General features: G+C 42.3%; 1 protein-coding gene across 1 annotated transcript in view; it reads left to right on the top strand.

The window, feature by feature from the left end:
* The window catches only part of LOC124624497 (alpha-tocopherol transfer protein-like), a 109,788-nt gene extending 95,622 nt beyond the window's left edge, over positions 1–14,166 (top strand). The window contains exons 3-8 of the mRNA XM_047149110.1: positions 447–606; positions 764–825; positions 10,787–10,980; positions 11,063–11,179; positions 12,882–12,975; positions 13,637–14,166. Of these exons, the coding sequence (XP_047005066.1) occupies positions 447–606; positions 764–825; positions 10,787–10,980; positions 11,063–11,179; positions 12,882–12,975; positions 13,637–13,830 (821 nt within the window). The 3' untranslated portion in view covers positions 13,831–14,166. The remainder of the gene's footprint in view (positions 1–446; positions 607–763; positions 826–10,786; positions 10,981–11,062; positions 11,180–12,881; positions 12,976–13,636) is intronic.
* The last annotated feature ends 4,281 nt before the right edge of the window (positions 14,167–18,447 follow it).

The raw sequence follows: 18,447 nt of genomic DNA, 5'->3' as shown, positions 1-18,447 counted from the left end.
TGTGAAATACTGTCATATTAATTTATTCCCATTTTTTGTTTCAAGAGAAGAACAAAGATTACAAATGAATTTAAAATCAGTTTAAAAGAAGACATATGTGACTTGGAGGAGACATAATCAGAGTATTAGGAGGGAAAGTATTGATAGTTATATTTTTACTATTACTGGAAATCAGTTTATCCACAAGTGAAAGTACACATTACAGATCTTACTAAATGGATATACTTCGATAATTTTATTTCAGTATTACACTAACAAGCTACAGATTTGTGTTTGTATGATAAGAAGCTAGCTTTAAATTAACAAAGTCATTTGTAGTTTATAATTTGTTTGTATAGATATAAATGATTTGTATAAGTGATACATGTATCTTAACAGAAAAAGTTATATTTGTGCTCATGGATCAAAGTGGTGTGAACACAATTTTCATCTTTCAACCTCCACAGATGCTAATTTCTTACTTCGCTTCTTGAGAACAAAGAAATTCAGTTGTCCAATGGCCCAGGAAAGTTTAGAGAGGTATCTACTTTTACGCCAGACCTTCTCGCATGCATTCCGAAACTTAGACATTAACAACCCGAGAATGGACTATCTTATTTCTGCTGGGTAAGTGAAATAATTACAGAAATATCCACATGCACGAGCCTTGTTGGATTTATTTAAATGATCTTTAAGTTACATCTGATTAACAAGTAAAAATGTATAATCCTACTAATGGTAAGCTCTTGCAATACAGTATTAATTTTGGCCACTTTCATTGCAGGTATGTTTTTGCAACACCACAAAGAGATAAACTGGGGCGCCGTGTTGTTATTTATCGTCCAGGTAAATATTACAAACTTAGCTTCATTCTATTGGACAAAGGCTTATTATGCTTGAGACACCAAATATATAAGAAGGCTTTACATTCGAATGCAGCTTATTTTGTGTGGCTGGTGTGCTATATCAGCTGGCTTGTAATCTAATTGAAGAAACTGATAAATATATTTGACACATTGTTTTAAAGGTTAATAATTTGTTAAAATTGTGTTACATTTAGTCTCTTTCTACAAATGCAAGGCCAAAGAAAACATTCAAACAAGACATATCATTTTACATTAACATCATGTTTCTCCATCTTCAACAAATAAGGGATTTGAAATACAGTATGATGTGTATTCGAAAGTTCTTCGTACATAGCCAGTTGTGAATGACACCATTTCATATACAAATCAGTTCTTGTTGATTACAAGATGATTTGTGAGTGAGTGCTTAATGGTATCACATTTGTTTCTCATAGGCTGGGTATCCAGCATACTAGGAGACCAAGACATCAACCGGAATTCAAACGTATGAAACATGCTTGGCTGTGGTCTTGTAGGATGAACAACTGTCACATATACTGGAGAAGATTTCAGTCATCAAGGGGATTAGGTGCTCAACAACAATGACAACAACATTAGCATGATAAAGTAGCCATTGGTCCCAGGTGATCCAGTCAAATGTCTATCAAGCATAATACTACATCAGAAGAATGTATGCATTCTGTGTGCTCTTCAGGAAAAAAAGCATCTTCTGCAGTGACCTCACGTAACAGGAAGCTGTATTTAGCTTACCAAGCAACCTGTACCTGTGTTTCACAACTCACTTTACTGTATTTTCATATATTTTTAATTGGTGGTATTACAGCATAAATGAAGCCATAAACTACCTGCTGTAAAGACCCATTTGCTACAGTAAATGATGAACAGTGTACTGTAAGATACTTGTGCCTTCCAAAACTTTTACTCAATCTTAAGCTGCACCACAGACTGCCACCAGTTGTAAGATGTAAGAGATTCCAGGCCATCACAATGTACCCTTAGTTGAAATGTGCAGCTTCCCCCTTTCTCTCCACATTGAAATGGATGAATGATTTCATTCAGAAGATCTGTTGTTCTATTCAAAGTAAGCAGTTCATAAAGCTGTATAAAACTGCTGTACAGTAGCTACAGAGCAAAACATAAAACTGCAAAATGGTAGACATTAATCAAAATATGCTTGGCTTCCACAATGCATTACCCATGACATCTACTGTCATATCCCCAAACTTTTCCCAACACACTAAACATTTTTGTTAACACTTGATGATGTGACTGATTTCAGTTATGAGTGATCAGCTGTAAAAAAATGGTAATGGAAAGTCCTGGTGGAATGTATATAACTTAAGGAGTAAAGGTAATTACTAATCAGAAAGCAGCAGCATGAATTCATCAAAAGGCACCTAAATGAGATTGAATCCATGCCTCCATGTCACTGTGCAGTGTGTGAGCCCACACCCCTCCCTACCACATTCGTATCTCGTGAACTGGCTGCTTTCTTCTCCATTTGTCACTCACTCTCCTCCATCCTTCTTTCACTTGCCCATTTCTCTCTACACAAACCCACACCCCCATCAAGTTGCAGAGTTGCAGTGCCGGCGTGACATTTTCTTTGGTAGTACTTGCATATATCAAAAAGACTCAGAACATAAAACTAAAATGGAATAAAGGCCTTGCAGTCCTCACAATACAATCAGTTAATTCCTAAACACAAAGTACTGGTTTGAGACTGAACTTTATTGACATTTTGAATTAAGGGACAGAAATTAATATCCAAAAAAATCAAGTAATGATTCTAAGTTTAAAATACATACTTCAAAAAAAGTTTTGTATCACCTCGGTTCCGAGAGTTCCAGAACCTGCACAGAAAATTGGAATAGAGATCAACATAAACATCATTTCCGCCCATTTTATCGTTCATGAAAACCACACATTGCATGTTGTACCACCATACAGTGAGACCTTCAGGGGTGGTAATCCAGACTGCTGTACACACCGGTACCTCTAGTACCCAGTAGCACGTCCTCGTGCATTGATGCATGCCTGTATTCATTGCGACAAGTTCATCAAGGCACTGTTGGTCCAGATTGTTCCACTCCTCAATGGCAATTCGGCATAGATCCCTCACAGTGGTTGGTGGGTCACGTCATCCATAAACTGCGCGTTTCAATCTATCTCAAGCATGTCCGATAGGGTTCATGTCTGAAGAACATGCTGGTCACTCTAGTCGAGCGATATCGTTATCCTGAAGGAAGTCATTCACAAGATGTGCACAATGGGGACATGAATTGTCATCCATGAAGACGAGTGCCTCACCAATATGCTGCCGATGTGGTTGCACGATCGGTCAGAGGATGGATTCACATATTGTATAGCCATTATGGTGCCTTCCATGACCACCAGTGGCGTACATCGGCCCCACATAATGCCACCCCAAAACATCGGGGAACCTCCACCTTGTTGCACTTTCTGAACAGTGTCTCTAAGGCATTCAGCCTGATTGTTGCCCTAAACATGTCTTCGACGACTGTCTGGTTGAAGGTGTATGCAACACTCATCGGTGAAGAGAACATGATGCCAATCATGAGCGGGTCCATTCAGCATGTTGTTGGGCCTATCTGTACCACACTGCATGGTGTCATGGTTGCAAAGATGGACCTCACCAGGGAACTGGGGAGTGAAGTTGTGTATCTGCATCATGCAGCCTATTGCGCACATTTGAGTCATAACACGACATCCTGTGGCTGCACGAAAAGCATTATTCAACATGATGGCATTGCTGTCAAGGTTCCTCAGCCATAATCTATAGGTAGCAGTCATCCACTGCAATAGTGGCCCTTGGGCAGCCTGAGCGAGGCATGTCATAGACAATTCCTGTCTCTCTGAATCTCCTCCATGTCTGAACATCATCATTTTGGTTCACTCTGAGATGCCTGGACACTTCCCTTTTTGAAAACACTTCCTGGCACAAAGTAACAATGCAGACGTGATCGAACCATGGTACTGACCGTATAGACATGGTTGAACTACAGACAACACTGGCCATGTACCTCCTTCCTGGTGGAATGACTAGAACTGATCGGCTGTTGGCCTCCCTCCATGTAATAGGTGCTGCTCATGTTTGGTTGTTTACATCTTTGGGCAGGTTTAGAGACATCTCTGAACAGTCAAAGGGATTGTATCTGTGATACAATATCAACAGTCAATGCCTATCTTCAGGAGTTCTGGTAACTGCGTTGATGCAAAACTTTTTTTGATGTGTGTATAATTCTAATATAAAGAAATCAGTGGATTTTACAGTTACTCGAAATTAAAGTATTAGTGTTACCCAGTGCTTGTCATTTCCTTTCCTGTTCCACTTGCAAATAGAGAGAGGGAAAAACAACTGTCTGTATGCTTCCATATGAGCCCTAATTTTTCAGTTCTTATCTTCGTGGTCCTGACATGTAATGTATGTTGGTGGCAGTAGAATTGTTCGGCAATCAGCTTCTAATGTTGGTTCTCTAAATTTTCTCAATAGTGTTTCTCGAAAGAACGTCACCTTACCTCCAGGGATTCCTATTTGAGTTCCTGAAGCATCTCTGTAACACTTATGTGTTGTTCGAACCTACCAGTAACAAATATAGCAGCATGCCTCTGAATTTCTTCAATGTCTTCCTTAAGTCTGACATGGAACGGGCCCCAAACGAATAAGCAGTACTCAAGAATAGGTCACACCAGCTTCTTGCATGCTGTCTCCTTTACAGGTGAGCAACTCTTTCCTAAAATTCTCCCAAAAATCCAAAGCTGACCATTTGCCTTTCCTACGACAGTTCTCACATGCTCGTTCCACCTCATATCACTTTGAAAGTTATGCCCATGTTGTGTTAAGCAGAACGCTAGTAATACTGTATCCAAACATTAGGTTTGATCTTCCTACTCATCTACGTTAACTTACATTTCACCACATTTATGGCTAGCTGCCATTCATCACATCAAATGGAAATTTTGTGTAGGTCATCTTGTCTGTTCCTACACTCACTCAACTTCGACACCTTACTGTACACCATTGCATCATCAGAAAACAACTGCAGATTGCTGCCCGCTGTGTCAGCCAAATCGTTTATTTGTATACAGAACAGCAGCAGCCCTATCACATTACCCTGGGGCACTCCTGACGACATCCTTGTCTCTCATGGACACTCGCTGTTGAGGTCAACGATTTGGGATCTATTACTTAAGAAGCTTTTTGAGCCACTAACATACATGTGAACTTATTCCACATGCTTGTACCTTCATTAGCAGCCTGTAATGGGGCTCTGTGTCAAATGCTTTCCAGGAATCTAGAAATATTGAATCTGCCTTTTGCCCTTCATCCACAGTCCTCAGTATATAATGTGAGAAAGGGCAAGCTGAGTTTTGCATGAGCGATGCTTTCTAAAATCATGCTGATTTATGTACATAAGCTTCTCAGTCTCAAGAACGCTTATTATATTTGAACAGAGAATATCTTCAAGAATTCTGCAGCAAATAGAAATTAGGGATTTTGGTCTGTAATTTTGTGGGTCCATTCTTTTACCCTTCCTATACAGGGTGGAGAAAAATTGTGACACGAAATTTTAACCCTCGATAGCTGATGCTAGTAGAAACCAAAATTACTAATGTGTAGGTCAACAACACACCATTCTTAAACTATGGAAACTTGGCATCACGTGCTCCGATTGGCCGTGGGATTGCCTTGCCATTTGTCAGTTGACGAGCAGTGCTATGGTTGTCAGTTCGTACATACAAACGTCACTCACCCCGTCACTGCCCCAAGGTGATACGCACATGTGATGAATAGCTCTTAATGTTGGTCTCCACCTCATTAACACGTAAGCTTCACTTCGGAGCACACACTTGTCACCTGCGATTTAGTCATACAGTAAGCATGGCGGCACAGCATTTATTTGAAGAACACTGAGACATGGTTTTGTTTATGGACTAGCTGACGGTAATGCGCATGAAGCTCAACGGTTGTATGAGGAACAGTACCCAGCAAGACACCATCCACACCTGCAAACATGTAGCCACAAACGTTTACCCGTAAATGTTTACAGCAATTCACCAGCGACTTGGCTAAACAGGCTCATTAGATGGATTTCATGGTGATGCTGGAAGACCTCGAACATGACAGGATGCTGCATTTGAAGAGAGCTTCAAGGAAGCACCTATGACTAGTACTTGACATGATGGACATGACATGATGGTCATTCATCGGTTAGTCTGAGATGTTTTGAGGGATGATGGCCAGCACCCATTTAGTTTCCACCCTGGCCAAGACCTAAATCCTGTGGTGGATTATGAACATAGGTTACAGTTTTGCCAGTGGTTTCTGCGAGGGGCTGCATGAGATCCTGACTTCCCCACTATTGTGTTGTTCACTGATGAGTGCACCCTCCATCAGGATGGCCTTTACAACACTCAAATGTTCTTCATTACTGGGCAAGGGGAAATCCTCATGTCACATACATCCACAGACACCGGGAACGTATTTGCTCAACATTTGGGCAGGCACTGTGGATGACCATCTGACTGGGTCGGTCTATCTACCTCCTCGACTTATAGGGCAAATTACCTTCACTTTTTGCAAGAAACTCTACCTGGCCTGCTGGAAGATGTTCCCCTGGACATAGGCTACGCAATTGGTTGCAGCATGATGAGGCACCTGCACATAGCAGTCGTACTGTGCACAGTTATTTAAATGAACTCTTCAATGGCTGGTTAAATGGCAGAGGTGGTCATAAGACATAGCCCCTGTGATCACCAGACCTCATGCCACCGGCCTTTTTCCTGTGGGGATTCTTCAAGGTTCTAGTTCACCTACTAGGACACGAACCACCTAGAAATGAAGAGGAATTAATGGATCCCATTCAACATGCCACCAATCACATCGGGGCAATCCCAGGAATCTTTGAAAGAGTTTGGCTAAACACCATTCGATGTTACCAAGCTTGTGTTGCATCAGAAGGTCACCATTCGAGCACCTGATTTAAGTAAACAACATCCTAGCTACAAAAAAGACCCTTTTCAGGGCCGACACAATTTGTAAAAGACTTTCTGTATGCCAACTAACAGCTGTTGATGGGTTTGTTCCCAGTACATCTTATCATGAAACTACAATGGATGTTTTGGGACCCCAGCAGATTCGCCCCCAGGCCTCCAGAGTGGAGGGCTGGCGCACTACCACCGAGCGTGCGGGCCACCTTGGATACATCGTGATCTCCAGCAGGCAAAGCATTCACGGTCATGTGTTGTCCAGAGCATCGCAACAGGACAATTCTGCAGCCAATTGGAGCACGTGGCGCAAAGTTTCTGTAGTTTAAAAATTGTGTGTTGTTGACCAACACAACATTAGTAATTTTGGTTCCTATTGGCACCAGCTATCCAGGGTTAAAATTTTGTGACAATTTTTCTCCACCCTGTATACTGGAGTCACCAGTGCTTTTTTCCAGTAGCTTGGGACTTTGCTCTGAGTGAGAGAGTCATGATAAATGCAAGCTAAGTAAGCAGCCAATGTCGTAGAGCAGTCTTTGCAAATCAGAAATGGGACTCCATCCGAACCTAGTGATTTATTTGTTTTCAAATCTTCCAGCTGTTTCTGTATGCTAGGTATGCTAATTACTATATCATCCATACAGGAGTCTGTATGATGGTATGTTTATACGATTCTCCCGTGTGAATGATTTCTTGAACGTGAATTTAAAACTTCAGCTTTCGTTTTGATATCTTCAATTGCCACACCAGACGGGCCACCAAGGGACTAAATGGAAGCCTTAGACCCACTTAGCGACTTTACATATGACTGGAATTTTCTCGAGTTCTCTGCCATATCTTTTGCTGAGTTGTGGCGGTGGTAGTTGTATGCTTCGCACATAGATCTTTTCAAAGACGCACAAATCTCTACTAACCTTCGCTTGTCATCATTTATGCATTCCCTTTCGAACTGCGAGTGCAACAACCTCTGATTCCTCAGCATCCACTTAATTTCATTATTAAACCATGGTGGGTCTTTTCTATCTTTGTCCACTTACTAGGCACATAACTCTCCAGACCACAATTTACAATGTGCTTAAACTTTGCCCATAATTCCTCTACATCCATCTAACTGCAATTAAGTGATGCCAATTCACTGTCTAAGTGAGGTGTTAATAACTGGTTATCTGCTCTAAACAGCAGAAACACTCTCCTGGCCTTCTTGACTGACTTATTAACTGCCGTAATCATAGTTGCTATAATGACATCACGACTGCTAATCCCCATTTCCATACTGACAATGTCAATAAGATCTGGCCTATTTGTAGCTACAAGGTTTGAAATATTTCCATTGTGCGTGGACTGCTGGGCTAGCTGCTCAAGACAATTTTCAGATAATGTGTTCAAAAGTATTTCGCAAGACTGTCCCCCCCCCCCCCCCCCCCCCCCCCGAAATGAATCCCTAGACACCCCAGTTTGTACTCCACACGCTAAAGTCACCTCCGACCAGTATTGCATGATCTGGGTATTTAAATCCTGTTGACCGTAGACTTTCTGTGAATGACTCCAGAACTGCCACAGCAGAATCGGGTGACAAGTAAAAACATTCAGCAATTAACTAGGTTTCACCTACACCTGTTATACATGACCAGATGACTTCACTGTCACACTCATCTTTGACCTCAATAGAGAGAACATTTTTGTCAACAGCAATGAACACTCCTCCTCCTCCTATGGCCTCTAATCTGTCTTTCCGTTATACGTTCCACGACTCATTAAATATCTTAGAGCTTTCCACTTCTGGTTTCACCTGGCTCTCTGTTCCCAGGATAATTTGAGTACGAGAACTTTTTTGAAGGGTAGTAAATTCGAGAACTTTACGATGAATACTTGGACAGTTTACTGCTAAAATTGTGACAGTCAAAATGTCTTTATTCTGAATGCTAGTTGACTTCCCTTGCTGCATATCGTCTGGCGAGTGTTCATCAGAGCCTAAAAAACCCCCATGTGCACTCCATTAAGTTTCCTGTTACCCAAATAGCTGCTTCCTTTTGGTAGTGCGCCACTGCCTTATCAAGGGGAGTCCTGCAAATCCCCACACGATAACACAAGTCTAGAAATCTGCACCCAAAACTGTCACAGGGTCAACAAAGCTTTTGGTTGAAACCTTCCACTCGGTTCCAAACCAAAGGACTCTGATCATCTCTGGGTCGCAAATTGTGAGCTCTGCTTGCACCTGTGCACGAGGTCAGCAGTTCTCACCACCTCTGCCAGCCACCTGTACGAACTGGGGATTGCCTCAGAACCCGTGTGACAATCCTCATCAGTGCGGCTGTGAGCCACAACATGCAGACGAGTGCACCCAGCACACTCAATAGCCACAGTCAATGCTTCCTCCACTTTTTGGATGAGGCACCTGGCAGACATACTGAGTGCACATTGGCTTTCTTTCCAGCCCTGTACACAATCTCTCTAAGGGGCTCTATAACACGTCCAACGCTAGAGCTCCCACGTGCCTGCTTGGACCCTGCTGAAGTAGCAGCTACCTGCCCACTCATAGGATGAATGGCTTGCCTCAAGCAGCACGAATGCTTTACCACCAGCCACTCTGTCAGCTATAAGGGTGAATCTACCGCGTCAGGTGCACTAAGAGGTGCCTCGGAAGCAGAGCCCATGGGCAAAACAAGTGACACCTGAGATGTCCCATGTGATGCATCAGATTCTCCGACGCCACCACTACACCCCGAGGCAGTAGCCTGAAGGTGACTGACTGTAGCAAAAAGTGCGTTCAGCTGTTCACAAACTGCAGCCAGCTCTTTCTGCATCCGCACGCAGCTTGCACACGTCCTAGCCATTCTAGCAAGACTAACTGAGGAAGTGAACTATGAAAGCACAGAAAATCCTAGATATGCAAGTTGCTACCCTCCTGATGCATTACCAATGGATGCTGATGTGCTAATAATCTCATAGCTGACTGTTCAGTGAGCAATTATTGCGCTACAGACTGAATGAATTTATACTTACAAAAACGCAAGATTAAACCTCTTACAAAGAGAAACACGCGCAAAATTTAATAAATATACTACATGGGAATTGCAGAAAAAGATAAACCCTTAACTTGCCGCTCTGTAGACATGTATCACCTGAGAGCTAGAGTCTTAAAAACTGGCGTACTAAACAAATGGATGGTTGCTTTCAAAGAAATGAGCAATTACTGTGCTACAGACTGACTGAATTTACACTTACTAAAACACCAGATTAAACCTCTTAAACAGAAAAACAGGAAAAAAATGTAATAAATGTACTAGTTGGAAAACACGGAAAGAGGTAAACACTTAACGTGCCACTCTGTAGACGTGTATCAGCTGAAGGTGTTTGAAGCTGACTGCTGAACAATTCTACTGTTGCCAACACATATTGTGTGTAACAACCATGAAGATAAGACACAAGAAATTAGGGCTCATATGGAGGCATACAGACAGTCGTTTCTTCCTCTCTCTATTTGCAAGTTGAACAGGAAAGGAAATGACAAGTAGTGGTACAGGGTACTGTCCACCACACACCGAATTGTGGCTTGTGGAATATCGATGTAGTTGTAGATGCAAGAAATGAGGTTTTGATACTGTGACGTTCTGTGGGGGTGCACTTGAAATTTACAATTTTTAAATTATTATTGTCATGCTTTTCTAAGCATTTCAAAAGTGTAAATACAACACACCAAATAGGCATCTCAATATCTGCAGCTCTCTCTCTTTCTTTTTCCATCAGAGGTACCAGTACAGCATACCGGTACGATCCATCACAAATCAAGCACTGTTGTTACCACTTAAGTTTTGTTCATTGAGACTAACCTGCACATAATACAATCAGATAATATAGGGTGCATTTGACATATTCAAAGTATATAGACAAGATAACTATGGATTATAAGTCACCAATGTTTTTTCCTGTAGGTGTGTTTGACCCATATAAATTCACAAATGAGGACATGTGTCGTGTTCATGGGATTGCATGGGAAACTTTGATGGAATGTGAAGAAAATCAAGTGCGGGGATACGTACACTTTGGTGATGGAGCTGGTGTTGGCCTCCCATATTTGACATTGTTCACGCCCCGAGAAGCTGTTCGGATAGTTAAAAATGGAGAGGTAAGTTTGGATACCTGTGGATCAGTGTTTATATTTTTATGTATGACACATATTAATAAAATATAAATATATTTTATTGCAGCGCACCCTTCCAATGCGACACAAGGAAGTTCATGGGTTTAATATTCATCCTTCACTGAAATATGCATTGGACTTTGGATTTTCATTGATAACAGAAAAGATCAAGAAACGAATCAAGGTGATATGATATGACTATTATTCTTTTGCTCCTTGGCACAGTGATAATATGGTTAAAGATAAAAAATAAAAATGTTCCACTATGTTACAATAACATGTTCATAGTGGGTGTTGTTTTTATATAATATATATATATATATATATATATATACACTCCTGGAAATGGAAAAAAGAACACATTGACACCGGTGTGTCAGACCCACCATACTTGCTCCGCACACTGCGAGAGGGCTGTACAAGCAATGATCACACGCACGGCACAGCGGACACACCAGGAACCGCGGTGTTGGCCGTCGAATGGCGCTAGCTGCGCAGCATTTGTGCACCGCCGCCGTCAGTGTCAGCCAGTTTGCCGTGGCATACGGAGCTCCATCGCAGTCTTTAACACTGGTAGCATGCCGCGACAGCGTGGACGTGAACCGTATGTGCAGTTGATGGACTTTGAGCGAGGGCGTATAGTGGGCATGCGGGAGACCGGGTGGACGTACCGCCGAATTGCTCAACACGTGGGGCGTGAGGTCTCCACAGTACATCGATGTTGTCGCCAGTGGTCGGCGGAAGGTGCACGTGCCCGTCGACCTGGGACCGGACCGCAGCGACGCGCGGATGCGCGCCAAGACCGTAGGATCCTACGCAGTGCCGTAGGGGACCGCACCGCCACTTCCCAGCAAATTAGGGACACTGTTGCTCCTGGGGTATCGGCGAGGACCATTCGCAACCGTCTCCAAGAAGCTGGGCTACGGTCCGGCACACCGTTAGGCCGTCTTCCGCTCATGCCCCAACATCGTGCAGCCCGCCTCCAGTGGTGTCGCGACAGGCGTGAATGGAGGGACGAATGGAGACGTGTCGTCTTCAGCGATGAGAGTCGCTTCTGCCTTGGTGCCAATGATGGTTGTATGCGTGTTTGGCGCCGTGCAGGTGAGCGCCACAATCAGGACTGCATACGACCGAGGCACACAGGGCCAACACCCGGCATCATGGTGTGGGGAGCGATCTCCTACACTGGCCGTACACCACTGGTGATCGTCGAGGGGACACTGAATAGTGCACGGTACATCCAAACCGTCATCGAACCCATCGTTCTACCATTCCTAGACCGGCAAGGGAACTTGCTGTTCCAACAGGACAATGCACGTCCGCATGTATCCCGTGCCACCCAACGTGCTCTAGAAGGTGTAAGTCAACTACCCTGGCCAGCAAGATCTCCGGATCTGTCCCCCATTGAGCATGTTTGGGACTGGATGAAGCGTCGTCTCACGCGGTCTGCATGTCCAGCACGAACGCTGGTCCAACTGAGGCGCCAGGTGGAAATGGCATGGCAAGCCGTTCCACAGGACTACATCCAGCATCTCTACGATCGTCTCCATGGGAGAATAGCAGCCTGCATTGCTGCGAAAGGTGGATATACACTGTACTAGTGCCGACATTGTGCATGCTCTGTTGCCTGTATCTATGTGCCTGTGGTTCTGTCAGTGTGATCATGTGATGTATCTGACCCCAGGAATGTGTCAATATAGTTTCCCCTTCCTGGGACAATGAATTCACGGTGTTCTTATTTCAATTTCCAGGAGTGTGTGTTTTTTATATATATATATATATATATATATATATATATAAGACAGTTTATTCATATAAACAAAATTTTATGCCATCTCTTATGTTTCTGTAAATATGGAAGTAATATAGAGTTCATTTCTTTTCAGCTATACACTTGTGTTGAAGACACACTGGACTTCATAGATCGCAAACTCCTCCCTAAAGAATATGGAGGTGTTATGCCAATGGCTGACATGATAAGTATGGCTTAAAACTGGGAGTTATATATAATTACTGTACTTAAAATATGTGACTATGTAACAAATCATTCAAAATCTTATTTCAGACATTGAAACAATTCCCATTATCTGTCTGTAAACTAAAGAGTGAGCAACACTCATGCTGGAGGAAGTGAACTTTCCTAATGAGTATCACAGCCCCAAAAAATCAATTTCCCCTATAGCAAGGTAGTGCGGCATGCAGTGATTTACGTAGATTCTATTCATGTGTGTTTGTGCATTAGTTATGTAAGTTACTAATTTCTGTATTCCATACAGAATTAACATTTTTGTGAAAAATAAACATCCTCCAGGATGTATGAGCACTGCATTGCTATTGGTTTAAGAGGCACACTGTTGAATGGCTGATACAAGTTGGTGAATCAGACCGTATTCACTCCTTGTGGTGTAGTAGGCAGACAGTATGGGGACTTGGCTGCTCAGTCTCCAGTCTGCAGGCAAATTATAAAAACATGTGAAAGTAATTTATGCAATTGAAAAACTATTTAACCTTGAAGATTTATTTAGTGATCTTTATTTATGGTTTTGTAATTTTGATGGCCTTTTGTTACTTGTATTATAAATTATACGCAAATTTCAAACATATGCACAATAGATACAATTTTCCGCAATTCCTTTCACAGCTTTATGGAAAGAGGAGCTGAGACAATCCAGAGACATACTATTGGCCAATGATGAGATGAAGATCCGAGAAGAAATGTACAGTGCAGCAGCAAAAGAAGGTGCAGTGTCTGCTCTCAAGAAGGGGATGTACTGTGGCAGAGAAAATGACATGTTTGGTATAACAGGAAGTTTTCGGAAACTAGAAGTTGATTAATAATGAAACTGCATTCATCTACTGCAGATTGGCGACATGTCTTTTCAGCTTCAAAGTGTTGTCCAGAACTGTTTCCTCATATTACAATAAAGAAAACTGGAAGAACAAGAACAGTAGCCAATCAGCAATTACATAAACTAATTGTTTATTTATGTGGCTTCCAGGAGATATGCAAAATTAGTACTGTGAAACAGAACTTAGTTGTAAGACTGGTCACACACAAATTGTTATAACTTGACTTCACAAAACTTTCCAAAGATGATGAAGCACACATCAGAAGTGAAAATTTACTTGTCATATAATAATTTGAACTATGCAATTATTTATAAATACATATGTACCATGTTTAATGTTAAATACTTTAAAAAAATAAATTTTATATATACATAATATAAAATTATTTTTTGACACACCTATTAATAATCTTTTGTGCACATTAACATTACTGTGAATGTCAGTAAAGTTCCTACTAGCTTTAAATTTATTTAGATGATGCAGTGTCGCATTTAAATTGGTGAAAAATTTGTGGTGTTTCCCAGATGGTATAGAAGACAGGACTCAATAAAGTTTTCACCAACTGTTGGCTCTGCCTATCTGAACGTAAGCCTAATGAAACAAATCACGCTTCAGTTATTCACAGTCATTCCCAAAAATGAGGAACATCCTACCCACAACCCTTCCCACCCCTCTCAAAGTAGTATCTGACAATCTCCTAGCCAATACTTATGCTACACTTACAGCCACCACCTTGCCACATGGGTACACCCCTATAAAAGACCCAGGCACAACCTGTCCAACACACAAAACTGGTACACCCAACTCCACTACCAATCTACTCCTCCACAACACAATTCCCCCCACCTGTGGCTGAAACAAGATCTCCGGTGTCACATTTTGATCCTGTGCACTTTCTTCCTTTCCCTCTCAGTCATCAGCCATCCTTCACCAACCCTTCCTCCCACTCCCTGCTTCCTTTCACCCATAACAACCCAGTGTCCTAATCGAGTTGCAGTGCTGGCCCAATGAAGTCAGCAGACGTAGAGATGCAGATGTACAGATGCATGTATGGATGTTAAACAGTGGAAAGCCCAGGATGGAACAACAAGAATATCACAAAAAGCATAAATTGCAACTAAGCAAAAATTGCGACTCACCATATGGAGAAGATATTGAATCAGACAGCACAATGAGAAGCCTGTTATACATTAAAGCTTTTGGCCAAAAGGCATTCTCCAAAATACAACACAAATACATATTCACACAAGCACAACTCTCACACACAGCTACTGTCTGTTGCTGCTGTGGCCAGACTGCAGATAGCAACTGCACCTGATGGAGCAGGAATCTGGCATGGGCATTGGAAGTAAAGAGGCAGCAAGGGGCAGAGGGGGAGGGGGGAGGGAGATAGTATGGCAGGAGCAGGGGAAGGTATAGTGCTGCTTGTGGGAGTGAGCAGGTATGTAGTGGGGACACAGTAGGACTGTCAGGTGCATTCAGGAGATTAGGGAGGATGGGGGGGGGGGGGGGGGAGGGGGGGTGTTGGGAGGCAGAAAAGGAAGGAAGTAGAGTAGAGGAAAAAAGACTAGTGGGTGCATTGGTGGAATAGAAGGCTGAAGGCTGTGTAGTACTGTAGGGGGAGCAGGAAAGTGGGTAGGTAGGTGGAGGACAAAGGTTGAGACCAGGAGAGTTACAGGAACATAGGATACATTGCAGTGAGAATTCAGAAAAGCTGTGTTGGTAGGAAGGATCCAGATGGTGCAGGCTGTACAGCAGTCATTTAAGTGATGCACATTGTGTTGGACAGCATGCTCAGCAACTGAGCAGACCAGCCATCTCTTAGCCACAGTCTGTCTGTGGCCATTCATGCAAATAGACATCTTGTTAATTGTCATCCCTAGGTAGAAAGCAGCACAGTGATTGTGTGAAGGGTTTGGGATTCTGGGTGGTTATAAACAATTTCTCTAGACAGCCCATGAATAGTTTAGCACAGGATGATGCTGTGTGATTACCCAAATCACATCTGTTGTTATGAGCAGTCCCACTTGAAATATACCAAGAGCCTAACTGAGGTCTTCTCAGACCGAGAAGCCCAGTTTGTGGATCACATGACTGCTTTCACAGGTAGTGCAACCATTGCTGGGATAGGAGATACACTAGACCAGAGTAGGTGGTCGTGGGAGGATTTACGGGACAGGTCTTGCACCTAGGGCTATTGCAGCGATATGAACTATGAGGCAAGGAGTTGGGAGCAAGGGTGGAGTAGAGATGGACAAGAATATTGCATAAGTTCTGTAGGTGGTGGAATGCTACTGTGGGAGGGTTGGAAGGATAGTGGGTAGGATATCCCTCATTTCAGAGCACAATGAAAGGTAACCGAAACCCTGGCGGAGAATGTGATTCAGTTGCTCCTGACCTGGGTAGTATTGAGTCATGATGGGAGTGCTCTTCTGTGGCCAGGCAGTGGGTATGTGGGAAGTGTTAGGTGACTGGAGAGACAAGGCATGGGAGACGAGTTTCTGCATAAGGTTGGAAGGATAATTTTGGTCAGTGAATACCTCATTGAGACCCTTAGGATATCTGGGGAATCACTACAGATGTGACGACCTTGGGTGGCTAGGCTGTATGGAAGGGACTTCTTGGTATAGAATCGGGGCAGCTTTTGAAATGGTAGTGATGTGGTCATCCTTGAAGTGGAGGTCAACATTGAGATGGCTAGTTGGGTTTAGGAGGACCAAGTGAAGCAATTGGGGGAGAAAGTGTTGAGGTTGTAGAATAATGAAGATAGGGTGTCCTCACCCTCAGTCCAGATCATGAAGATGTTATCAATGACTCTGAACCAGGTGAGGGTTTGGGATTCTGGGTGGTTATAAAGGATTTCTCTAGACAGCCCATGAATAGTTTAGCACAGGGTGATGCTGTTTGAGTACCCATATGAGCCACCACATCTGTTGTTACGAGCAATCCCACTCGAAATATACCAAGAGCCTAACTGAGGTCTTCTCAGACCAAAATTACCCTCCCAACTTTGTCTAGAAACAGATCTCCCATACCTTATCCCTCATCATATACCACCTCCCACACCTCCATATACCCACCACCTGGCCACAAAGGATGCTGCATCTAGCAGCTCATTACCTGTCCCCACCATGTCCCTGCATACTTTCACAAGCAGCACTACACCTTCCCTAACCCCCTACCCTGCTACCCTCCCCCCCCCCCCCCCCCACCCATACCAAATTGCTGCTCCCACCAAGCACAGTTGCTGTCCGCAGTCTGGCCACAGCAGCCAGAGACAGTGATAATGTGTGAGAGTTGCGCGTTTTCTACTTTGGAGAAAGGGCTTTCAGCAGAAAGCTTAAATGTATAACAGACTTTTCATTGTGTCAGTCGGCAAGTAAAAGTCTCCTCTATATGGTAAGTAGCAATCTACCCTTTTCAATTTTTGCTGTGTACGTATGTTAGTGTATGGGTACTCTATAGTTCTAAAGAAAGATATAGCCAAAAACTAGCATTGTTCTCAATCTTGTGTTTGTGCCAGACAGTGACTCAGCATTTCATCCTTCTAGCGAGTTGTAACTCCCTTTGACTCAGAATCTTGGCTACGGAGGCAAAGTCTACAGAGACATTATTTTTATTTCTTATATTGTGGTTGTGTAAATTACAGCATTAGTTAAACTATAATTGATTTAAAATAAGCAATACCTTTTGAAATTCTCATTGGACCATTTAGCAAATAAGGGGTGGGAGAAATATGTGCTTCAAAATTGTGAAGATCTTGAAACTTCTTGAAACCTATGCCTGAGATGCTGGTGCATCCTATCAATGTACTAATATTGATTAACAAAACTGAGTAATGTACTACTTTTTTATTTTAGGAATGATTGAGCCATTATTATTCAATTGACTGACTTCTATTTCATTTATTTTCATGTAAGGTAGTACTGACACAATTAAAAAGCATTTTGAATAGATGGCTGCATACTTTCCCCTTAACCTGATGACCATGTGCTCAGGCAGATCCTTTAGTTTTACCAATATGTAAAAACTTAAATAAATCAGCTGTAACTTGATAGGTATTATCTCTTTCATGAAAGGAAGAAAAACAGATCACATAGTAGTAAATACATATTCATTCTTAGATACATGCATATTCAGTACAAGTCAGAAAACAGATAACCTTGTCCCATGTGTATACCCATTTATATAAGCAATAATAATTGTACATCACTCCAATTAAAAAATCCCCCACCCCAGTATTCTAAACAGCCATTAGATCTTCCCAGTTAGAGTGTTAAGTGTGGTGTGATGTAACATTCATTCATTCATTCATTTGTTCGTTTACTACCGGACATGTTTTAGGTGCATTTAGAAAAATACACTGATGATTGACAACTCTCTCACCAAATTAATTTTAACACCACAGCATATCAAATCAGCTATTTGTTTTGGCCTCAACTGCAGTCCTGTAACCGAAGACTTATCTTTCTTACCACTTGAGGTGCTGTTACACAGAAATCTTAATTATCACACCTATGAAACAACAGGTTAGTCAAATAAAAACATTGTAGGTGTATTGACTTATCTGGCATAAAAAAAAATGTTCCTATAATTAAATGA

The sequence above is a fragment of the Schistocerca americana genome, chromosome 1 (assembly GCF_021461395.2).
Source record: "Schistocerca americana isolate TAMUIC-IGC-003095 chromosome 1, iqSchAmer2.1, whole genome shotgun sequence".
In the NCBI taxonomy this organism is placed as follows: domain Eukaryota; kingdom Metazoa; phylum Arthropoda; class Insecta; order Orthoptera; family Acrididae; genus Schistocerca; species Schistocerca americana.
Note: the sequence above shows the minus strand (reverse complement) of the source record. Positions and strands in the feature narration are given on the sequence as shown.